The sequence below is a fragment of the Lupinus angustifolius genome, chromosome LG17 (assembly GCF_001865875.1).
Source record: "Lupinus angustifolius cultivar Tanjil chromosome LG17, LupAngTanjil_v1.0, whole genome shotgun sequence".
Classification (NCBI taxonomy): domain Eukaryota; kingdom Viridiplantae; phylum Streptophyta; class Magnoliopsida; order Fabales; family Fabaceae; genus Lupinus; species Lupinus angustifolius.
The window spans coordinates 891,337-915,844 of NC_032025.1; the positions used below are offsets into that span (position 1 = coordinate 891,337).

Sequence of the window (24,508 nt, forward strand, 5' to 3'; positions counted from 1 at the left end):
TTGATTAAAATAATTCATTGAATAAAACATAAATTAAAAAAAGCAGTGAATAAATAATCAATAATGAGTGAAATGGAAGAAAAATAAAGAGGTACCATTTACTTGGCCAAGAAGTGGAGTAAGCAACACTTTCCACCATCATTTTCTCTTTTTCTTTTCCTTCAACACCAAAACTCTCTCTCTCTCTCTCTCTCTACAAATCTTCTAACTACCCAACTCTATATATTTTGATATTTCACAAAAAATATCTCTCTACTGAATTTGTGTGTTGCTATTATTCTGATTTCAATGGCCACTCTTAATCGAGACACAATTGAAACGTTCATGACCATCACCGCTTTATCTGAACCAATCGCAATTCAAAAGCTCCAGGTTCACTTTCCTTTTTGCTTTTTTCTTTCTCTGAATCTTATCATGATTATGTTATATTCTGCGCTTCAATTTTAATTGCCACAAAACAAAGCAATCCACTGGTTATAGTTAGGGTTTTGTTACACACGTGCATTCGGATTTTTATTTATTTTTTGTTGTTGAATGATTTCTAAAAGTCGGGATTTTGGATTATCTGAATATTTCTGTTTGTAAACCTGATAAATGGGGTTCGGTCATTGCACAGACATGGTTACTATTGCCTGATTTTTTTGGTTGAAATTCCTTAGTGAATAATATTTTTATTAGTTGTATAATGTATTGGATTCTTTTGGAGTCACTTTGAATAGTTAGGAACTTAGGGTCACTTCTAGTATGTTCTTGATTCTGGAAAGAGTTTGCTTATACGAAAATATTTGATGAACAACTATGCTTGATTAGTAGTTTGTGTTGTAAAATGTCAAATTCTGTTGTATGCATAACATTGCTCTGGCATATATAATGACATTGCAATTCAAACAGACGGTCGTCTATCCTTGCAATTTTTGTCCTCTTCATTAGACATGAATGAGCTTCGAAACTTATTCTTACTTAGATTTGTAGAAATGTGAGGTCGCCCACACGTTGTAATGTTGTATGGGTTTTAGCTTCTAAATGATGGACTACACTTTAGTATCTCATAAAACTAATATCTTGTAGAACCAATTCTGTAGATTTCGTGGCTAGAAATTTTAGCCATTTCTCAATAATGTAAGGTACACTGTTTGCACCATAGCCTGGTGGCTATTGAGCATGTCTCATGGGTTTGATACACAGATTTGATTATGAGGCACAACATTTGTAGGGTGAGCCTCGGCACAACAGTAAGGTTGCTTTCCTTCCTTATGACCCGGAATTCATGGGTTCTAATCTTAGAAACAACCTTCCTACTTGTGGGGTAAGGTCGTGTACATATGCCTTCCCCAGTCCCCACTAGGTGGGAGCCTCATGTACTCGGCCACCCCTTTTATCTATGATGTAAGGTAGTTGTTTATGTCTCTCCTCATCATCTGTAAATATTATTCTTGTCAGGAGCATGGGGGTAATCTTAATGAAGCTGTCAATGCACATTTTAGTGAAGGAGACAGAAATTTGTCAGCCAGGTGCACACTCTTTCTGCCATTACTAATAGTTTCAAAAGTCTCCCTTGTTAAACTTGTATTACTCTGACTTCTACATCACTACATGCTCCGGTTAATTCTTATGCTATCGATATCTTAATTTATTTCTTCATGGCCAGTGTGAACAATACCGCTGTTGCTGTTCCAGAAGATGATTTCATGGATATCGACGATGAACTTCATGCAGAAATCCACAGACCTCCATCGCTTTTGTCTTCAGACAGAAACAATCCATTTTCTCTTCTTGAGTCAACAATTGGGAGAGGTATATTTGATTCGCATTCTCATCTATCAAACCAACCACCATTTGTTACGCATCCAAGAGAGGTAAGGGAGATTCCCATTGAGGTTAAGGATGATAGTCAATCCACTCCTCAAGCTAGCCATCATGCCCCAACTATTGAAGATGTCACTGGAACCATTCATGCCGATGGTCCAGATATTCATGGGACTATCATAATCAATGAAGATGATGATAATATTCCACCTGTCCAGACTGCTTATCAGAATGAACAAAACCATGAGACTTTTGCTGATACTTCACTTGCCAGAAGTGCAAGACCCAGTGCTCCTGATTTTGAGAATTTACCAGATTACAGCAATGACATAGAAGAAGAAATGATCCGTGCAGCTATTGAGGCTTCTAAACGGGAGGCTGAGGAAAATTATCCAAATCACAATCCTGGCAGACAAATTGTATGTTTCTTTCCTGATGGATCTCTCATGATTTAGTTTACTGAATGCTCGCCTTAGTATTTATTTTCCACCTGGTGCAGGATTTAAGTGAATCTGGGCCCCAGCCCAGACAATCATATTTGGAGGATCCCGAACTTGCTCACGCAGTTTCATTGTCACTGAAGGTACACTTCGTTATGTTTATTTTTATCTCTTCTCCTATCAAATTTTTATAACCTGTCTTGTTGACCGCATCCACCATATTGTTTTACCACAAGAATAATTGGTGCCTTCACTTTGCTTTTTATTGATAATGGAAAATTGGAACATTGATTGCTTGTTGCTTCTAAATGAAATGAATCCAGACAGCTGAGCAAGAGAAGGCAGTGCACATTCAAGGAGATGTTGGAGCACCAGCAGTCGGGCCCTCTAAGTCATCTGAGGTGGAATTAGGAGAAGTGGCACCCAACAGAAGGTATGTTCTCTTTATAATTGTTGTCACTGTTGTGATCTGCTGCATTGGCTGCACAGAACTCATTATTTTCCCTACACGTGATTGTCGAATCTGAGGCAAAATTGTGGTAATTCTAGAGTGCAGACAGGAAGCTCATCCTTCCAAGATGAAGGTGAAGACTTAGAAGAGCAACCACTGGTTAGGAGCAGGCCTAGACTTGCATCTTTGGACTCCACAGAATCAGACAACAATGTTGAAGTTATCGAGACTAGCATACTGCCAAGCACAGGACCTCAGGATGATAGCAATCCTCCTCAGCATGATCAGAATTCCTTCCCTGATGAGGTATGGTTTTTCACTTACGAGTTTTCTGAAATAAATTGTTTTTTTACCATAGCATCTTATATTGTTCAAGCTACCTGATATTCAATCTTTTTTCTAAAATGAAATTGAAGTGGGGTGGCATTTCTTCTGAGGAGCATGATGAGGCAGTTATGCTTGAGGCTGCAATGTTTGGTGGAATTCCAGAAGGGAGTGGGCACAACTATTCTTACTTACCACATGAGTTCGTGCAGAGTAGGGGTATCTATCCTCGGACAACACCTCGTCCACCTTCACCATCGTTGACAGCTCAGCGCTTGATAAGGGAACAGCAGGTGTGACTTATTTCTTATATAAAAGCTGGAATCGTAGGATATGGCCTAACTGCATCTGTTGCTGTCTTATTTTCATTTAATGCAGGATGATGAATATCTTGCAGCATTACAAGCAGACAGAGAAAAAGAACTGAAAGCTATAGAAGAAGCTGAGGCTGCTCGTGAAGAGGAAAGGCAGAGAGAGGAAGAATCTCGCAGGAAATTACAGGAAGAGCAGGTAATACATTTTGGGCTATCTGGTAATAAAAAACAGTTGCCCCACCGTTCAATTTTACTTATGACTCTTTTGGTTTGTGAGAACGTTTTCTGTTTTTTCTGCTTTCATTACTAATTGCAAAAATGTCGGCTTGTATTCATTCTACTTTTTGTTCTCAAAGATTTGTACCAGAAATGGTGAACAATGAAAACAGAAAATGGAAACAAGGTCACATTTTTGCAAACCAAACAAACACTTATGTCTCCATTGGCATGCATTTCTAAAAGGAGGGATTGGGTGTTATTCAACAAGCGGTTAGAGGTTTTGCTGGGTGGATTACGTTGATGTCCACCAGCTATATTTTTCATGTGTCCATCACTTTTGCATTTTTCTTACATTTCATGCTGTAGTGTTTTCTTTTCATGATTTTTATCCTGGATATAAATATTGGCTTATGCATAACCTTGCTTTCCTGAAGGATAGTCCTATTTCAAATTGATTCTTACTCTTGCATTTTGCAATATTCTGTGTCAGGAATTGGAGACACAGTTAGCAGCAAAAGAAGCCTTTCTACCACCTGAACCATCCTCTGATGGTGAGAATGTCGTGAACTTACTCGTAAGAATGCCAGATGGCAGCCGCCGTGGACGCCGATTCCTTAGATCTGATAAACTACAAGTAAATGACCTGCTAAGAACTGTTATTTTCCTACTCTATTTTGGTGAATATTTTTGCTAAACCTGATTCTGGAATTTTTCAGTCTCTTTTCGACTTCATAGATATTGGTAAGGTGGTGAAACCAGGCAGTTACAGACTGGTAAGTGAACCTGTCGTTTTGACTCATGTTAAGGAATCCAAACATGGAAACTATGCATTGGAAAGTGCAACCCTTCAATTTTAGAAGCCCTGAATGTAGCACTTTCCAATACACATTGTCTATTTCGAATTCCTTAACAAGTGTTCTTAGGGTACTCTCAATAACATCCCCTTTCGGTTTATCCATGTTATCAAAATTCTTCCCCTTAACATGTACTCTCATTGTGACATATATTTATGTTTTTCCTTGGACAGGTGAGACCGTATCCTAGGCGCGCTTTTAGTTATGAAGAAAGTAAATCGACTCTAGAAGAACTTGGTCTGACCAACAAGCAAGAAGCCTTGTTTTTAGAGTTAATCTAAATGCCCTGATGCAGATTTCTAGAGAACACTTTATTGAAGTTTAGTTTACTAAATTATGAATCCATTCAGACGTTGAAATGGGATTTCAATTTGGTTTGTGCTGTTTGGATGATGTTATATATATTTCTGTTCTACATGGAAGGTCAGAATCATATCTACAAAACCATCTTCGTTTACCATATTGTGAGAATTCTATATTTATTTTTTTATCTTTTAAAAAAAACTTATAAAAATCCTATGTATGCCTTTTTCCTTTCAAAGATGCAAATTGACTATGCTTGAGTTGCTAGACTGAGTCAATAAACTCTAGTTGCCAAAAATTTCTTACTGGGTCTGATTAATATTTATGAAATTCTTTTATGATTTGTTTATGTATCTATATATGTCTCTCTTCGACTTCAAAGGTAAATAAAACCTTCAAAGGTAAATAAAACCATTGAAAGGGATGTGTGAAATGGTCTCAAGGAAAAGGTAGGCTCCTTAAAATTGACTTATAACCCAGAAACTTATTTAAGAGCTATTAATAAAACTTTTTGTTACAGCTTTTTAGTTTATCATTTCATCCGCATGAAAAAAATTATAATAAGGGGAACAAAAACTTAAACCTTTCTTAAAAAAGCCTGAATAATTAATAATTGATTAAGCAAATTGGTTGCCCATTTAACCACTTTTTTTATTGTCTAGTTACACCTTTAGCCAAATAAAATTTGTTAGCAAAATTGGTCAAACTTGTTACAATACGATCATGATTTGGATTGAAATAGTAGACCCTTGTTAAATACAGTAATCAAATGATTAATAAATAATCACTCTTTCCATTCATTGACAGATCAAATGAATCAACCTCATGAAACACAACAAACTCAGATAAAATCATAAACCAGAATAAAAAGCCTATAACTTTTCTTTATAAAATAAATATATCCTAAAGAGTAAAGTGCATCAAATTTAACATCTTATCCATAAATAATTCTCTGTCCTAATCAGATCCTAGTTGGCGCTAAAGAAACAGATAGAGTTGAAGCTACAAAACCGGTTATTCGAGTCACAAGTTTCAATCATTTTCTCTTGTCTAAAAAACGCACTTGCTTTTGAACTTTACAACTTTAGAACTCTCTTCTTCATTTTTCGTTCTCTTCAATTTCATGGGTATTCGTTTTTCGTCGCTAACTCCTTCTTCAGCTCCCAATTTGGGATTAAGCGAATTACCTGAAAACTGTATTGCTAACATACTAGGTTACATGGATCCTCCACAGATTTGTCAATTAGCAACGTTGAATCGCAATTTTCGCGATGCTTCGTATGCGGATTTTGTTTGGGAATCGAAGCTGCCAACTAATTATGATGTTATTGTAAGAAAATTCGTCGATAATTCCCCCAGAAATTTGAGCAAAAGAGCAATTTTTACTATCCTCTGTCGCCTAAATACCTTTGACGATGGCAATAAGGTAATAAACCATGATATTGCTTGGTTTAGTTGATTGACTAGGGTTTTGTTTCTCTATTATTCAATGAATATCATTAAACTTTGTGTTTATTATTCTCGTTCATGATTTTTTTTTTTGCAGAAATTTTGGGTGGATAAAAGTACAGGTAAGCTTTGTTTGTGCATATCATCAAAGGGACTTTCAATAACTGGGATTGATGATAGAAGACAATGGAATCGTATCCCTACTGAAGAATCTAGGTGAGATTCTTATAGAAAATTTGTAGTTTTTTAACACTTGTATTTCTTATCATGTAGATGTATCTTCTAGATGCCTTATTTTATATGTGTTGGTCTTATGATGATTTTATGCTTTGAATAGTTTAATGTTGAGGGAGAGGAAAACACAAAGGGACATGTAAACTAGGGAGTCCAAGAACATGCTTGCTTGAGTTTTCCTATTATCTCTTTTTCTTGTACTAGTATCTTATATTTTGTATGTGTGACTATGAGAAACATATATCTAATACATATTATGTTCATAAAGAAATATTTTTTATTGTTTAGTAAAAAAATGTTTGATAGAAAAAAGCATTAAGTTTTGCATCATAACCTATTTAATGGGCAGTTAATTGGAGTCATATTGATTTTTAGCAAAGGTTACATATCAATACATAAAATCAGCATGAAACCATTGTCTTATTGTTGTCTTCTTGAGCATTTGATGAAAGTGGAAGCAGAAATGTACATCATTTGATATCACAAAACAATTCCATTTGAACAGTTTTTGTGCACATTGTAGATTACTGCCAATTATTTTAAATAATCAAGTGGAAGATCTTATATTGAAGCCAAATTATTGTCAACAACTCAACATACATGTTGTGCTCTGCTGCCACCGAGCACATATACCTATAGAAATCTTGTTTTGTGTTGTTGGGGTGGAAAACATGTTGATATTGATGGAGAATAAAATTTAAATACATTGGCTGTGCTATATTTAGAATCTCAAACTTGAATGTGTTCCTTTTCCTTTGTTTTTCTGGTTGATGGTGCTAGTTCAGAAACTGATAGTCATATAGTTTCATTGCCAAAGTAGGTCTTAGTATAATGGTGCTTTGGAGTTAAACAGTTATCTCCATTGTTTTGCAGATTTCATGCTGTTGCATACCTCCAACAGACATGGTGGTTTGAAGTGGATGGGAAAGTTGAGTTCCCATTTCCAGCTGGGACATACAGTGTATTCTTCAGAATACATCTTGGGAGAGCCTCCAAAAGGTTTGGACGACGGGTCTGCGAGACCGAGCATGTTCATGGATGGGAGAAAAAACCTGCACGATTCCAGCTATGGACTTCAGATGGACAGTACGTAGCATCCCAATGTTTTCTGAAAGAACCCGGCAAATGGAGTCTTTACCATGCAGGTGATTTTACGGTTGAGAATGGCAATGCATCAACAAAAGTTAAATTTTCTATGACTCAAATTGATTGCACCCATACCAAAGGTGGTCTATCTTTAGATTCTGTGCTCATATACCCAAGTGAATTCAGAAAGGTCAATGCATTTTTGAATTGCTCCTAACCATTGTAGGTAGGACTAAGAATGTATCATGTCTATAATATAAGAGCTTAGTTAGGGTGGCGTCAGCAAGAATAGAGAATCTGAGTTTTATATTGTTCTTTTAGTATAAGAATTTTGTAGGGACCAGGAGTTAATGTATACATATATGTAATTTCTGTCTCTTATAGTGAATTGTTCTATCATACCTTTTTATGACATGGATAAGAATAGTTTAAGTGTTGGGAGGAATTCAGATTTCCACTGAGCTCTTAGTTTTGCTTTACTTTCTGTTTGAGGATACATCTGTTTTTCGTGAGGTGCTAGAAAAAATGGAGTACCAGTGATACTCCACTCCAAACAAAGTATTACACAAGTTATATATCAGCAGAGTTTTAAACACTCCACTATTTTCGATAAACCTTTCCAAGTTGAAGACAACACCAATTCCTCCTTCTCACTCAATGAATCTCAATTGGTAGGAGCAGAACTATGATATTTGCTTTGTTATGGAGTATTGTCTCCATGTTGGAAATCCTTAAGGGTTGGATAGGATTTTGCTTGAGTCAGACTCAACTTGAATATATATTTTATACCAAAAAGAGGACTCAACTTGAATGGTAGAGTTTGCTAACAAGGGCTACTCTGATGGATGATGAGGAATTAGAGGCTGATCCAATACCTCATAAATAGGACCAAGTGACTGTAGGACTATGAAACTCCATCATAAAGGTGGTCTGATTTAGTGCCACTTTTAATGGCCCAAATTGAGTACTTTGTTATTCTGTTAATGTCTTTGCATTCCTTTTGTGTGTAATCCTGTTTTGATGTCCAAGTTTGATGAACCCTTAATTGTGCAGTTTTGGATAAATGAAATTGTTTTTCTTCTTTAATTTCTAATTAAGAGTGTATCATGCTTGTGTGGTGTAGCTCAATTTAGGAAAATGAATACTGGAACACAGAAAAAACTCGTCTTCTAGCTCGGACAGAATTACTTCAATTATAAAATAACATCATTATTAAATACTCCCCTCGTTTTGGCCTTCTAGGGAATGATAATGGTGGAGGAAAACTTAAAGAGAATAATCAAGCACCCTGTCTAACGAATCAAAAAATAAAAATATATTATCTTTAATTTGTTAGCATTCCACATAAGATTGTACTTTCTGGTTCCTGTTATAACAATTTTATTAATAAATGAATGATTAAAAAGATAGTATGGATGGGCATTGAAGTTTGCCAACAAGAATAGGCTGAACTAAATTCAATTGAATTCCCCATGCTGAATCTGAGCAATTTGAAGATTAAATTCATAAAGTTGCTTTTGAGTTATGACTCTCTGAACGTGAAATCAATGTTGTATAAGGCAGGTCAGTGCTCACTAAGATCATATTTATTTGCTCTACTTTAGAGTGGGCTTACATCATCTACGAATGTAGAAAAAACATTATCATTCTTACTTGGTTTCATACATTATTTTATAATTTATTACAAATCCTCATAAAATAAGAAGAACATCTACTTTTTTCCTCACAATGACAAACAACTAAACATCATTTTTATTTAGGTTCCATAACATATCTCGCACTTTTATATTTTACAATAGATATAGGAAAATATTAAGAATAATTACCTATTTATTTATTAATAAATTATTTTTTTTATAATTTATTATAAATATTAGAAATCAATTATAAATAAAAAATATAATTTTGTTGTGGACAGATATGCAATTGGTAGAATTTTCGTTCAAAGAAGACAAATTGAGATTTTTCGATTTTATTTTATTTTCGTTTCAGCAAAATTTTAATTTTTGTAATGATTTTGGATATTTTGATGTTTATGGATATTTTGATATTTGTGAATATGTTTGTACTTGTGTTTATTCATGGATCATGTATTTTTATTGCTCTTCTCTACTCAATAAAAGGAATTAATCATTTTTGTTCTTATTTAAAAACAAAACATAATGAAAAAGAATACTATAGAGGGAATAAAATAGAATATTTTTATTATGTGAAAAATAGCTTTAAGAACTATCATTTTGTATTATATTTACCTTTTTACGAGAAACTAAATGTGTATTTTTAAAGTGTGCTTAGTTTGTTAAAATGTAAATCATGAAATGTAAGTGCTTGTGTTTAGAACTGTGAGGTGCATTTCTCATTTTCGTTTCCTCTCTTCTTTCAACCTCCTTTGACAACAAATGTTAACATACAGAGACTGTAGCCTTTGTATATGTATGTAGGAAATGTTTCAAAATCATTCTTGAAGTGTTAATCTTAGATTTTTTTTTTTAAAATTACTCTAAACTCATATTTGAGGGTAAAGTAGTGGCTTGCCATTTAAAACACGTCAAATTTTGCATCACATTAATTATTGGCAACAGATTCTAAACAAATATTTTAAAGATATTGTTTAAGGAAAAAGGTGGAAATTTTATCTTAAAAGTTATTATTTTATTATATCAATATTATACTTAATTTTCTAATATTGTTTTCCTGATTTCATAGTCTTTAAATAATGTGATTAGAACACTCACTAATATAACTGATTATTAAATTAAAAAAATAAACAAAAGGATAAGAATATGCTTGTGACTTTTTATTTATTTATATTTTTTACATTGTGAAGTATTACTTGTATCCTAATGAGAGTTCAATATGTACTTCATAGATTTTTAACCATTAAATTGACCAATAAAAATAACACAAAACTAAATTATTATACATCTTAATTCCAATATTGACTTTTCGAATAGATACAAATCTAAGTAAAAAGTGAGAGAGTGAAGGCTGCTTGATAAAATTATTTGAAGATTGCATTACCAATAATTAATAAAATAGTGTACAATACTTTATAGGTCAAATAATCATAATATTACTAACTACATTCTATATATTTTATTGGTTAATATTAATACACATTAAAAATTATTAGGAACTATTATACTTTACCTAAAATGCTCATATTTATTTTCTAAAAAATATTATAAATATATTTATTAATTGAGAATTGAAAAAATGATTTTAACAAGTCAAATTATAAAATAATAATAGTGTGGAAATCAAATAAAAATGTAAATTTACAAGTGATAGGAATATTATATATTCTGATGATATTTAAAGACACTTTTAATTGAGCTATATACTTACTTTATCTGTTGTTTTCAAAACATTGTAACATTTTAATTTTATTATTATTTAATAATCACGTGTTTTCAATAAAAATTAGAACATTGCATAAAAATATGAAATATACTATAAAAGAATGATAAAATTCTTCTAGAATGTATATGTTAAATGTAAATATCCATAGGCATCCCATTCCAAACTTGTACTCTAAAAAAGATAAAGTAGTATTTTTTGGGTGGATTTTCAACTTCAATTTTTATAGGTGGAAAAGATAAAGTAGTTTGAATAGAAAACTAAAAAAAATAAGAAAAGAGAGAAATAAATATAAGTTGATAGACATTGGTATATATATATATATATATATATATAAAAAGATGTATACACACCACCATTTATACATCACATTAATATTTAATTATTGTTGAAGTGTAATTTTTATTCTATCAGTATATAGATTTTATAGTCGTGTATATATATATATATATATATAAAAGAAAAGAGAAGGAGAAAGAGAAAGATAGATGATGGAGCTTGAGATGGAATCCATGGCTGCTTCCATTGGGGTTTCAGTTCCTGTTCTTCGTTTCCTTTTATGTTTCGCTGCTACTATTCCCTTTTCCTTCTTTTCTCGTTTCATTTCTTCTCCCTTTTTCAAACATCTTTACTCCGCTTCCATTGGTGCTTTTCTCTCATATCTCTCTTTTGGTTTCTCATCTAATCTTCATTTCCTTGTTCCTATCTTTATTGGTTATTCTTCTATGCTTCTCTTTCGTCATCGTTCTGGAATTCTCACTTTTTTTCTTTGTTTCGGTTATCTCATTGCCTGGTATCATTCTCATTTCATTATTTTGTTCATCTTCACTCTCACCCCAACCCCTTTATTATTATTAATATCAAATCTTTTTTGATTTTTGATTTTTGATGTAGCCATGTATATTACATGAGTGGAGATGCATGGAAAGAAGGGGGTATTGATGCAACGGGTAAGGACACTATTAATTATTCTTGTAATTTGTAATAATCCATAAATCCTTAATTTTATGTCATGTTATTATAATCTCTATTAAATACACTACTTCCCACTAAAAATTAATCTTAGTTTCTTAATAAATGTTGATTTTTTTCAATAAAGTTTCAATTTTTATTTGTTTCTTAGCCGTTTTGCTCAGTAATAGATAGCAAAACCGTTGTTGATAGTGTTGGGTTAAAATTGAAAAGAGTGCATTGGAGTTATTTATGTTGGTGGTTAATAATGTTGTTAGTTATGTTGGTGTGTGCTAGGTGCTTTGATGGTGTTGACATTGAAGGTTATCTCATGTTCAATTAATTACAATGATGGGTTATTGAAAGAGGAAGGTTTACGTGAGGCTCAGAAGAAAAACCGATTGATTCGGATGCCTTCACTGATCGAGTACATCGGTTACTGCCTATGTTGTGGGACTCACTTTGCAGGTCCAGTTTATGAAATGAAGGATTATCTTGACTGGGCTGAACGAAAAGGGGTGCGTTATGTTTATTTTGATATTAGTTTTTCATATTTTTATTTCGAGAGAAAAGTATATGCACCGGTGGTAAGAGTTTCTTATACTATAAGCACATCATCCAATGTTCGTATTTGATCATCATTGACTATCTTAAATATATGAATAACAAACATGAATGATGGACGACTTAAAACCTTACACCGATAATACACTCTATTAATTTTTGGTCTATATTAAGGGACTAGTTAAGAAATCAAAAGATATAAAGGTATTTTTTATGGGGAAACACAACTTTTCAATTTTCCTAGTATTGAATACTTCACTTTCTCTATTTTTCCTGTGCCCTTTGAGAAGGAAGACTGTGTTCCTAGAATTTGAACATAGTATTAGTACCTCAATCAAGGTTTTAAATTATGGCTCACAGTCATATCGTGGTTTTGGAGGTTTTGGCAATCATAATTGTGGCTGCATTGACTGCATTTTCCTGTAATTGCAGTAACCGGAGCGCCAACTACAATACCTTGGCCTCCATATATATTTATGCTTTTCCACTCGTGTGTTATTTACTGCCTTGTACTTCATATGTTTATAAGACACTTTTAACTAAATTTTACATACTAATATAAATGTTTACTTTTCGTGATTTTTTTTAGTATTTTTTGTAAGAGTACAATCTTATCATCATTTAATGTTGCTCCTTAATTAATATTATTGTTGAAAGATTAAAAAGGTAGAGATAGACAAAACTTGTAATAGCGGCAAATGAAAAAAAAATTATATAGAGAATTTGAAGTGTTCATGAAAATCTTGTACATGTTGTAATATAATACGGACCAATGGAGTGATTAAGGAAAATGTGTTATTCCCTGGTGAAATTTTTTCATAGCTTTTCACATTTTTCATGCTGATTCAATGCGGGTCTTTATGGTTTGCAGATTTGGAGCCCTGGTGCAAAAGGACCATCACCCTATGGTGCTACCATTCGTGCTCTAATCCAAACTGGTTTTTGCATGGGCATGTATTTATACCTGGTGCCTCATTTTCCGCTGTCCAGGTTCACTGATCCTGTATACCAACAAGAATGGGGATTCTGGAAACGGTTGGGTTACCAGTATATGTCTGGCCTCACAGCACGCTGGAAATATTATTTCATTTGGTCTATTTCAGAGGCTTCCATGATCATTTCAGGCTTGGGTTTCAGTGGCTGGACAGATTCTTCTCCCCCAAAGCCACGGTGGGATCAGGCCAAAAATGTAGATATAATAGGTGTTGAGTTTGCAAAGAGTGCAGTTGTTATACCAACTTTTTGGAATATTCAAGTCAGCACCTGGCTTCGTCATTGTGAGTTTTAACTTTTTATTAGCTTTCTCAGTATCATATCAATACCTTTATATTTTCAGCTTAAACTTTAACTCGGGCCCTGGCTGCATATTTTTGAAGTTCTGCTAACATTCTGGCCATAAGACTCTGTAGGTGATTGCCTGTACAGTTAATATCATCTCTAGTTAAGCTAGTCCATGGTCATTTTGGATCGTTTAAAAGTAATCTCTGTTCTTGAATTATGACATATTACTTATAGCATAATCAAGGTATCAACACTGATATTTCTTTTAAAAAATAATTTGGGGGTCTTATCATCTAATGTAGGCCAAATGCTAAATTGAATTTGTTGCATATTTACTTGACATTCATAACATTTGACTATGAAGTACTAATGTTGCTACTGTTTGTTTTTCGCTAGATGTTTATGAGAGGCTCGTTCAGACTGGGAAGAAACCTGGTTTCTTTCAGTTGCTCGTGACACAGACCATCAGTGCTATTTGGCATGTGAGTATATTCTTGACTGTATTTTAAAGTCAACTTTTTTATCTAGTACTATGTCATTATATCTTGTATACGAATTATTAATAGTCCAACCTAAATATTGAGAGAGTGGTGATGCTATTATATCGCAGTCGCTGATACTAAATTTGTTCATCATTCTATGGTCCAAATTGCAATAGGCATTGGTTACACATTCTTCCTCTAAATCATTATATCCTTTTAACCTGTTGGTTTTGCAAGGAACAACGTTTGCAGTGCTGTTATTTGTTGATGATTGACCAAACCAATACTTTATTTTCATGGTCCCTAACCTATCAACATTTTCCTTTTCTTTTGATATTTTGACTTTATTATTGCAGGGATTATATCCTGGGTACATCATATTCTTCGTGCAGTCAGCATTAATGATTGCTGGATCCAGAGGTATAAATGGGATTTTACTCATCGTCTCGTCTTTCTTCAGATAGTTAACTTGTCTTTGTTTCTTTTCAAGCAGTTATATACAAATGGCAGCAAGGGGTGCCTCCAACAAAGGCTCTGGTGAAGAATGCATTGGTGTTTACGAATTTTGCCTATACAGTTGTGGTTCTGAATTACTCTTGTATCGGCTTCATGGTTTGTCCTCATTCTCTCCACACATTCATGTTCAATTTGAATGCTGAAATCATACAAATACATTTTTCTAGAATTCTGTTTTTTTTTTAAAGTTTTCTATTGCTTCTCTGGTTGCATTTGAACAGGTATTAAGTCTGTATGAAACTCTCGCATCATATGGAAGCGTGTATTTTATCGGAACTATTCTTCCAATTGTCGTGATTCTTCTTGGCTACGTAATCAAGCCCGGAAAACCTGTCAGGTCTAAAGCTCGGAAGGAGCAGTGAGGTACAATGTAGACTTGTGTGGAATTTTTTATAGTCAGGTTAGGATAATGGGAGAGGGTGCTTTCCCCTGTGTTTGATTATTTTGAAGCAGCTCCTTTCTTGAAAAATTGAGTCTATTTGATTTTATAGATTTGGCTTTGGAATTGAATTTTATCATAAGGCAGCACTTCTTAGCCTACTTTTCTGGATAGTCAGAAACAATGTGGTGGCTCTATAAAATTAATTAATTTAGAAAATGAATCAGAAATATCAAAATTAATTTTACTGTTGTGGTCTTGGACATTGATGTGCTCTTAGATCTCCAATCCTAACAATTTTTTGCAATATTAACACTTTACTATAATAGTTGATTCTTCAAATACATAAACATGGGACTTTAACTGATTTGTTGACTCTAATGCATGTGTGGAAAAAAATCACCCTTCACAAGTAAAGTTTTCTGTTTTGTTAACCAGAAATTAAGGGTAATGTTAATTGCATGTGCTCATGCAGCAGCCATAAAAACACCATCTTGTAGTGAAACCACCATCACCCTTCAACTTCCAGCATCAAGCATCTTCAACATGTTGAACTAGCTGAACATCACGGATCAGAATCTCTCAAATCATTCAACAGAGTTTGCTCTCACACAAAAGGGTTCCAGAACTCACATATTAATCTAGGAAAAAGCTCTTGTAAACTTTGGGTACCCTACCACTTATCCTCTAAAAAAAAGAGTGAAATTACTACAACCCATTTTTCTAAACACAACACTAAACCTATCAACTATATCACCCATCATACCCATTGAGCACAAACCCCTACATTTTGCAAAAAAATCAATCCTGGATTACTATTCCACAAAATAGGATCAAAGAAACCATATTTAGTTCTTAGAACCTTAACCCACAAGCCACACAACATCCTCACCATTATCAAGCCTCTAAACCATTTAGCTAAGATAGTTAAATTAAAAAATAAAAAAATATAATTTCAATGTAAGCTTTCTTAGATACTCAATTCATGAATAGTTCTGATGAGGTAGGTTTGCAGACTTTAGAGCTATGATGAAACTGTCCAATATTAAATTTTACAAGTTGGAATAAACAAAATAAATTTATATGAATCCTAGGTGGTAAATTTAATCTTTGATTAAGCTCGTTTAACCCAGCTAGGAGCCTGGTTGTCAGGGACCATGTAACCATACAGAAAGTATTAATATCAAAATAATGTAGTTCGGGCACTCTTCTTCGGGAGTACATCTGATGTTTCACAACTTGTATCATTAGGTATATCATTAGCCTATGATTGATTGAAAAAATATTTTTAAATTAAAAAATTAATAATTAGTCATTTTTTGATCAATCACATTTGATGGTACATACCGTGGCACAATTTATGGAATAATAGATGTATACCCAATTTGTTTGCACCACTGGGGATGGACTATACACAACATTAATAATCAATGCTATTTTAGAATTTGGGACCAAACATGCTAACAAATCTGAAATTGTGAAGGAGATTTTATCCCAATCTTTACCAAGTAAATTGTCACTTTGATCCATGATAGTGTAATCTCGAAAGTCCCTAATAAAGAAACATATATGTTAGAAAACAATCAAATACGATAATAGAATTTGTTTAGGTATCACAGTCTCATACATCACATTCTTAAGGATTTACTAGAAAACATTCCTACACATAAACCAAGTCATGAAATGTCTATTTAGTTGGCGGAATTAGAATCGTAGTGTAGAATTGTAATCTCAACTATAACAAAATTGCAAGATAGAGTGTGATTTCACATTGCACCGAATGAAATGCTAGTTTAATGATTTTATTGATTAATAGACATGAATAAAGATGAGTCAAACTCATCCAAATCCTAACATAAAGATCGCTATCCATTTAGTTAATTATGTAATCATACACAATATAGTAAAAAACAAGAGACATGCATCTTCACTTGGATTCGCCACACTATTTTTTATATAATGTTGCGCACATTCTGTGGTGTGCATTTGGACATTGCATGGAGTATGTTTTTAATTAATAGTATAATTTTTATAACGTAAGATAAAATATTTTAATTGTTTAACCACTGCTTAATTAATATATAACAGACGTTAACACAATGTACGCACGAGGGGCTGGAGGTCAACTAACCATGATGTTTAAAATAAGATTAATTGATTGAGTTTAAAATTTACATACTGTCAATTAAAAGTTTTTTGCACAGTCCATATATTATCTATTTTTTATTTGTATTATTTTTGTTTACTTTTGTTTGAGAGTCAATAATAGTTAACATTTAAATGGTAAATAATTTACTGACAGTATAAAAATACTTAAACTATTAGTGTATACTTATTAAATCGTAATTGATTTATGGATAAGGATGAAATTGACTTGAATTAAACTTTAAATACAACCTTTGGCTTGGCGTCTATGGTAGACCAATTCTAAGCTCTATTGCTTGGGCGGCCAGAAAAAGCATATCATTATTATAATTTAGTTACCCTCTGTTAATGCATCTTTTTTCTAGTTTTTTGGGAATTTTTTATACTTTTTCACACGGAGTTAATATGTATCAAATAAATTATTTCCTTACTAAAAAAAGTAAAATATATATTTGGTAGTATAAAAGAATTCCTAAATGAATAGTAAATAACAAGTTTATTTTCATACAAAGAAATGATCAAAATAAGTACAACTTCTTTTAAAAATATTTTACATAAATATAATAAGGATACAACCATCATGAACATACTTAAAGGACCATCTATCTATTATCTATTTCTGATGAGGAATTCTATTTTAATTTGATTTAAAATTTTATTGAGATATATAAAATTCAATTTATTTTTTGAGATGTTTAATTATTTGTCTTAATTATATTTTATTCCATCCTTTACTTATCTTTGTGTTGTTTTGAGTTATGTATTTCTTTTAAAACTTTTGTTCTTTTAAAATTTCAAGATTTCGTTGGGTTTTTTTCCAAATCTGTCATCATTTAATAATTATATATACTATATCATTAACTAATACTATTTACAATATGATACTCTTATGAGTTATGACACTACTTAACATAAAGACTTGTACGGAGATGAAACAATATAAAGACAACTAATAATATTCTGACAATATATTAATATTTTAATTTTAATTAAATTTAATTTTAAGTAGTAGCATTAAAAACCATAAAATGCACTTATCTCCAAATATGACATATTATATGAGTCTTTATATAAGTTTTTCTCCGCTAATTAAACACAGTATCGACAGCTAGCTAGCCAGCTGTCCCTTTCGTTTAGTTGGTACTCATTCCTTATCCTTCTATCAACGTAGTCATTGGTCCAAATCATTAAATTAAATAATTAATACCCAACTTGCCTCACGATAATCACGTTCTAATTATCTTATTCTTTTGTACGTGTAATCAGAAAAACTTTTAATTAAGTTTTCTTTTTTGTTTCAAATCTCAGTGATGTGTCACATTAATTATATATTGCTCATCTTATAGTACTCCTAACATATTATTACTTATATATAAATCATTAAATAGAGCCAACAGTGTTAGAATTATTCTAGTACTATTGACTATTGAATATCATATATAGCTAATAAAGCCGGCGGGACCATTGTCTTTTGAAAACGATTCGAGTTTATGATCCAACAAATATTCTGGCCGTAGTTTTTTTAAAACAGCTGCACACCATATTAATCTAGTTCCAAATTAACTAATTTTTTTGTTTCCCACGTGTACTTTTGCGTTAGAGGCAATCATGTCCGAGCCGGGAATATCTACATGTATGTGGGGCTAACTCTTCGAGTGAATATTTTGTTCATCTACAAGATTTGAACCTGATATATTGTTTAAGGAAAATCAAACATGTACTACTTGAAATGACACTCATTAGTCCAAATTAATTAATTTGCCACTAAGGTATCTAGAAACTTGAATTAATGTAGAACGAAATCTTTTGGTCAACATTGTTTTCTACCAAATTCAAACAATAAGAGCTATCTTGAATGTGCCAAATGTCTCGCGGCTAGGACTTGGGAATAGTGGAAAATTAAATAATAGAACTTTAGGTAACGTGTGCTAAGGGAAAAGGTTGGGGAGGCCAGCAAAATAGGAATAGGAGTTAGCAAGTTGTGGGAATAGTTTTTGTGAACAAATTACTTAAAGTGTAATTTTTATTTCATTTATACACAATTAATACATATTTCATCATTTATTTATATCTCTTAGATTTTATTAATGATTATCAAATATGAATAATAGATGACATAATAACACTGTAAGAATCTCTTAATTACATTGTTGTCATTTTAACTGATAAATTTATTTCTCAATTATTTATGCCTTAGTTAGTATTGAGATTCACATCGAATAAAATGGAGATAGAGTGAGAAGGGTGTCATAAAATGGTTTGCCAAATTCCCTATTGTGGACCATTATCATTATGGCTTAGTCTTCTAATGCTTCTTCCTTTACACAAATTTCTCATTTTGGACTAAAACACATGACATTAAGCACATTACAACAAAGACTTCAGTCAGCACCATTCACCCAAAAAACAAAGACTTCAATCATCAGCACTGTATTTAACCTATGGACCATTAATTGATTGTTGATTTCATAATTAATTAAAGTTGAATGATGGTTGGATAATTACTTTTCGGGTACAAACAATGTTTTAAGTTGATTGCAGTTTTATTTTATTGAGTTAAAAGATTCTTTCTAAGATGAATTTGAACTAAAAGATAGTCAATTTTTTTGTACTACTTAGAGTATTTCTTCATATTTTTGGTAAGAAACTAATTTCTTTCAGGATGTAGGATGTATTACTCTTCCCAATAAATGTTGCTCAAAAGAATCAAACACTTGACATTTTGGTCATCTAGAGATCTATTGAGTCATACACCAACACTTTCTTTGTTAAAAGAAAATTGTCAATTGAAACTACATTATGATTGATGAGTATGAAAATTCAAATCCGCATAATTCTTCTGTTCTTTCTCGTTTCCTTTAAAGATTTTTATGCACCTCCTCATGAACCAAGAAAGAAAAATGCAACACCAAGCCCATAGATTTTCAATGTATAATGTGCTTTAGATTTTTAATTATTTATACATTATACTTGAGGTTTTCTACATCATTTTTAATATCTTATATTTTTATTTCTATCTCTCGCTTCTATTCTTCTTCTTTTTTAACATTGGAAAACCACTTCTAATCTTCTTTATATACATAGAATAAAAAAGGACATAAAATAAAAATAAAATTAAAACACATAATATTATTCCAAATTTGATGTATACATTCATTAAATATTACACACCCCACAATAAGAAACATCCTAGATGCTACTTAATTTGATAAAAAACATACAACATTCTAAATTCCATTCTTCAAAGTTGAACACATCAAATTGAGGCGTGGAATGCTAAGTTAACCGAAACAAAAAGGGAGCAATCACCTGAAGGAGTCAAAAGATTAATCAAAGTGCGACTTGTCAATTTTCGTTGCCAATCAACCGACACAATTCTCCAACTAGCTTTCACAACGCGCAATCCACCAACCATCTTATTTGAACACGCCACTAATTAATCTCGTGTCAACTTCGTGTAGCCAATCCTATCTCATACAATTTATACTTAGACATGTGAATATTTAATATATTATTTTTGTAAAATAAAATTAAAATAAAATGTTATTTTTATTTGTTAATAAAAAATGATCGGGCCAAAACGTAAGGATAGAAACTCTAAGAATAGAGAATCCTGTTCCAATCTAACTCTTTTTCTTCTTCCATTTCCCATTATAATCGGGAGACAGATTCCTCTACATTACCCGAGATAATAGTCTATGACATATGATAGAAACAAAATTCCAACAACTGAATTTTTATTTTTTTAAATTAAATATTTTAAAAATCTATCTTCTTTCACATTCTAGTAGGGAGATAAATTTGTTTATACAAACAGTGTCTTACACGTTTTCTTAGTGAAGAAAACCATATACATACACTCTTATTAAAATAACCAATAAACCTTTAACCGTGCTATGGTCGATTGGTCGTAAATGTGGTCATAATTAATCAAAATAGAAACTGAAGACATGCATGCAGATTCAAGCAAGTTAACTATAGGCGTCATAGTTTTTTTAAATAAAAAATCACAACAACAAGGATTTAATTGCACAGTGAGGTTTTTTCTACTTCTATCAAATAATTATGAAATGTTATAACATTGAATATTTCTACTATTATAACCATTATATTGCAATATTATTAATTAACTAAGATTCACATTATGCAAAGTATTATTGATTTATATCAAAATTAAATTCTGATATTAAACCAAATGTGTGAATAAAAACAATGAACGAAAAAAGGAATGCAGTTTTTCTCTGCCTATTGTCTTCCCTCCATTCTCCTTAATATATAACTTAAAATTAGAAAAATCTAGAAATAATGAATTTTTTTTGTTGTAAACTTCTATGTAAAATATAAAAGAATGCTATTCCTAGATCTAGTTATAAATGTATCAAACTAATGAATGAGAGCATTGTTTGAAAGAGCATTTTTGATCTTGTTCCTCTTCCTCCACAACCAGCACATTATCCTCTTCACATGATGTAAGTTCCTTGGCCCTTTGTGCTTCACCTTCCCAATTAGTGCAAGCTAAAACAAACAACATGGTAATCATACAAGAACCTTGAGCAGCTAAAAGACCAAGCCATAAACCTTCGAAGTCAAAACCTGCAAAGAAACTCAGCCAAATAGCAATTGGCATTCCCACAAGATAGAAACAACCCAAGTTAATATTTGCACCCAATTTTGGCCTAGCTGTTCCTCTCAAAACTCCACAAACTGTTGTTTGTGGACAATTTCCAAGTTCACATAATCCAACAATAGGTAACACCATTGATGTTAAAGCAATAATCTCTGTGTCGTGTGTGAACATTGCAGCCCATATATTCCTCACTGAAAAAGCTAACACCAATGCACAGAAACCCAACATGAAACTGAAACATAGTCCCACAAATGCTGCAAGTTTTGCTCTTTGAGGATTCTCAGCACCAAGTTCATTTCCAACTCTTGTAGACACACCAAAGCTTAAAGAAGATGGAAAAATGTATATCAAAGCCGTGGCTTGAATCAATACACCCATTGATGCAACGGTTGCTTGAGGATTAATCAATAATCCACATAGTACAATCATGATTTCGTACCACCACCATTCGAGGCAAACCGAAATGCAACTTGGAATAGCCAAATTCAATAGTGTTTTCCAACCTTTGAAGCAACTTGAGGAAATTCCATTCCATGTTTTCTTATACACACCTGAAATCCAAATATAGATGATCAATGAAGCGACGAGGTTGAAATTAGTCCAAACCGCGCCTAAGGCGATGCCTTTGATCCCAAGCTGAAGCACTGATACAAGCAAATAATTGATAGGGACATGAAAAAGAATCGACAAAGCAGCACTATATGTGAGAGGAAGTGTTATAGATTGGCTTCGAAGATAAATCCTCAAAGGGTGTAAGAATGATTGAGCAATGAGATCAGGAAGAGAATAAAGTATGTAAGATTGTGCTTCAACTGCTATATCCTCTTGTTGACCACAAAGTAACAAAATTTTCTTCATATTGAGCCATAGAAATGATATAAAGATTGAAACTAGAAGAAGCAATAGCGTTGTTCTTTGCATAGCAAGGCCTAAAAGTTTAAACCTTTTGGCTCCAAAGGCTTGACCACAAATTGGTTCCATTCCCATGGCAAGGCCAGAAAGAAGTGAATAACCAGTGATGTTGGCAAAACCAATGGCTAAAGCACCACCAGCTAGAGAAAGTTGACCAAGGTGACCAAGGAAGAACATGGAGATAATGGAACGAGAGTAGAGTAATAAGCCAGTTAAGATCATAGGTAATGAAATATTTGCTATGCATTTTGCTTCTTGAAGGGCCACAATAAAATGACTCTTGTGGTGGGGTTTTGGTCCTTGTTGTTGTTGTTCTGATGTTGGAGATTTTGGTATCAAAGGTGTGAACATGTCGGAAGAAGGGTTCTTTGTTGTTTTGGTTATGCATGTATTAGAGGTAGATGATGATGATGATAACTTGTACATGGCTTGGACAATTCTATTCACAGAGAAAGAGAGAGAACGTGTTTTGTGTATAAACCACTAAACTTTTGGGAAATTGTGTTTTGCAAGAGTGGAGAAGGATTTAAAAAGGGGAGGGTTTCAGTTAATAGTTTTTTGTTTGTTTTTAAAACGTTTTTTTTGTTTGTAACTAATAAGAGAAATAACTTATTTTTTAATTTAGTTATGGATGAAAAAATAATTTGGTAATAATGTGAGTATAATTAGTTGGGATAGAGTTGACAGAATCTTAGAGCTTACATTTATAAATAAATTGCTCTGTTTATTTATTTTTTATTTTCAATTACAATCGTCTTTTTATGACCGACCATACATCATCATATGGGCCTGCAAACTCAGAAAGGTGTTAGAGGTGAAGGTGAAAGCGCACTAGCTTTTCAAGAAATATAAGAGAATATGTCACATTGGTAAGATATAGTATTTCTAATAGGATTTAAAATGTATATATTGACGGTATAAAGTTTTTTATATTATTAGTAAATTATCTATTGTTGATTTGTTAATCATTATTATTAACTATCAAACAAAAGTAATACAAATCATTTATAGATGATGTATTGACTATGTAAAAAACTTTTCATTATCGATGCATACATCTTAAAATCTTTCTAATGTTTGAGGGTGAATGTAAAGTCTTTAAATGCTATAGATTCTTATAAAAGTACATTTTCCGAGAGAATAAGCTTATAAAGCTTTGATTTTATTGTATTTTGTTACATATTCAAAAGTGTAAACTCCTTAATAAGTAAAAGTTTGATCAAAGGTGAATATGTGACGATTTTTAGAGAGGATGACAAAGACATTAAGAGGTGGGCAATGTGAAACTATCAGACCTCAAAACAAAGAGTATCTCAACCATTTTTTGCCTTGTCCTAGATTAGTGAAGTTTTTTAGGTTTCTAGTGTCACAAAGAAGATAATATATTCTTCGAGCCCTTTTATCACAACACTTTTTTAGTGTCATGTAATAATGTGTGTTGTTTGTAATTACTAGTCAAATATAATTGTACAATATATATTATGCTTTGTATCGAAAGTTGAATTTTTCCTACATCAATACTTTGTAAATATATAAATTAACGTATATGTTATGTCTTATAGTGATTCACTATACTATAATTGTGTTTTGTAGCATTACAATTTTTTCTATTATTTTAAATGAGCAATTTTGTAATATAGAAATTACGTTTTTTAAATTATTTTTTATTCTTTAGTTATAGTTTGACTTTATATTGTAGTATAGATACACAATTTTAAAAATTACTATGTTTTATTAAATATTTTATATTTTTTGTACATATTTACTATTTTTCACATTTGTCCCTATTAAAAGCTTTTTATATCTCTATT

At 32.2% G+C, this 24,508-nt stretch overlaps 4 protein-coding genes and 1 long non-coding RNA gene across 6 annotated transcripts; 3 read left to right on the plus strand and 2 right to left on the minus strand.

Moving 5' to 3' along the window:
- LOC109331587 (plant UBX domain-containing protein 8-like) lies at window positions 148-4,868 on the plus strand. 2 transcript variants are annotated; one of them, XM_019566177.1, is made up of 12 exons: window positions 148-372; window positions 1,441-1,511; window positions 1,649-2,026; window positions 2,084-2,225; window positions 2,306-2,389; window positions 2,570-2,679; window positions 2,796-3,003; window positions 3,114-3,314; window positions 3,400-3,531; window positions 4,045-4,188; window positions 4,271-4,327; window positions 4,582-4,868. In XM_019566177.1, exons 1-12 carry the CDS (start codon window positions 289-291, stop codon window positions 4,687-4,689), a joined length of 1,719 nt encoding a protein of 572 aa, XP_019421722.1. In that variant the 5' UTR covers window positions 148-288; the 3' UTR covers window positions 4,690-4,868. The 2 variants fall into 2 exon arrangements, with proteins under 2 accessions (XP_019421722.1, XP_019421721.1); XM_019566176.1 differs by having other exon boundaries at window positions 149-372; window positions 1,649-2,225.
- On the minus strand, window positions 4,914-5,678 carry LOC109331589. Its single transcript, XR_002105814.1, has 2 exons — window positions 5,230-5,678; window positions 4,914-5,179 (listed from the first exon to the last, which is right to left on the minus strand). It is a non-coding gene; the product is annotated as an uncharacterized LOC109331589 (long non-coding RNA).
- Window positions 5,748-7,987, plus strand: LOC109331588 (F-box protein PP2-A12-like). Its single transcript, XM_019566178.1, has 3 exons — window positions 5,748-6,137; window positions 6,258-6,376; window positions 7,268-7,987. Exons 1-3 carry the CDS (start codon window positions 5,835-5,837, stop codon window positions 7,695-7,697), a joined length of 852 nt encoding a protein of 283 aa, XP_019421723.1. The 5' UTR covers window positions 5,748-5,834; the 3' UTR covers window positions 7,698-7,987.
- On the plus strand, window positions 11,282-15,263 carry LOC109331888 (lysophospholipid acyltransferase 2-like). Its single transcript, XM_019566658.1, has 8 exons — window positions 11,282-11,633; window positions 11,735-11,790; window positions 12,089-12,309; window positions 13,227-13,632; window positions 14,033-14,118; window positions 14,475-14,538; window positions 14,612-14,730; window positions 14,856-15,263. Exons 1-8 carry the CDS (start codon window positions 11,329-11,331, stop codon window positions 14,994-14,996), a joined length of 1,398 nt encoding a protein of 465 aa, XP_019422203.1. The 5' UTR covers window positions 11,282-11,328; the 3' UTR covers window positions 14,997-15,263.
- LOC109330579 (protein DETOXIFICATION 49-like) lies at window positions 21,371-23,240 on the minus strand. The gene has a single exon (XM_019564815.1). It carries the CDS (start codon window positions 23,121-23,123, stop codon window positions 21,537-21,539), a length of 1,587 nt encoding a protein of 528 aa, XP_019420360.1. The 5' UTR covers window positions 23,124-23,240; the 3' UTR covers window positions 21,371-21,536.

Bases quoted from the DNA above. Each gene is read 5' to 3' on its own strand.
- LOC109331587 (XM_019566176.1), top strand. From the start codon at position 289: ATGGCCACTCTTAATCGAGACACAATTGAAACGTTCATGACCATCACC. The intron at 373-1,440 runs GTTCACTTTCCT...TATTCTTGTCAG, and splicing joins TCGCAATTCAAAAGCTCCAG to GAGCATGGGGGTAATCTTAA. The intron at 4,189-4,270 runs GTAAATGACCTG...GGAATTTTTCAG, and splicing joins TTAGATCTGATAAACTACAA to TCTCTTTTCGACTTCATAGA.
- LOC109331588 (XM_019566178.1), top strand. From the start codon at position 5,835: ATGGGTATTCGTTTTTCGTCGCTAACTCCTTCTTCAGCTCCCAATTTG. The intron at 6,138-6,257 runs GTAATAAACCAT...TTTTTTTTGCAG, and splicing joins CCTTTGACGATGGCAATAAG to AAATTTTGGGTGGATAAAAG. The intron at 6,377-7,267 runs GTGAGATTCTTA...ATTGTTTTGCAG, and splicing joins ATCCCTACTGAAGAATCTAG to ATTTCATGCTGTTGCATACC.
- LOC109331888 (XM_019566658.1), top strand. From the start codon at position 11,329: ATGATGGAGCTTGAGATGGAATCCATGGCTGCTTCCATTGGGGTTTCA. The intron at 11,634-11,734 runs GTATCATTCTCA...TTTTTGATGTAG, and splicing joins TTCGGTTATCTCATTGCCTG to CCATGTATATTACATGAGTG. The intron at 13,633-14,032 runs GTGAGTTTTAAC...GTTTTTCGCTAG, and splicing joins CAGCACCTGGCTTCGTCATT to ATGTTTATGAGAGGCTCGTT.
- LOC109330579 (XM_019564815.1), bottom strand. From the start codon at position 23,123: ATGTACAAGTTATCATCATCATCATCTACCTCTAATACATGCATAACC.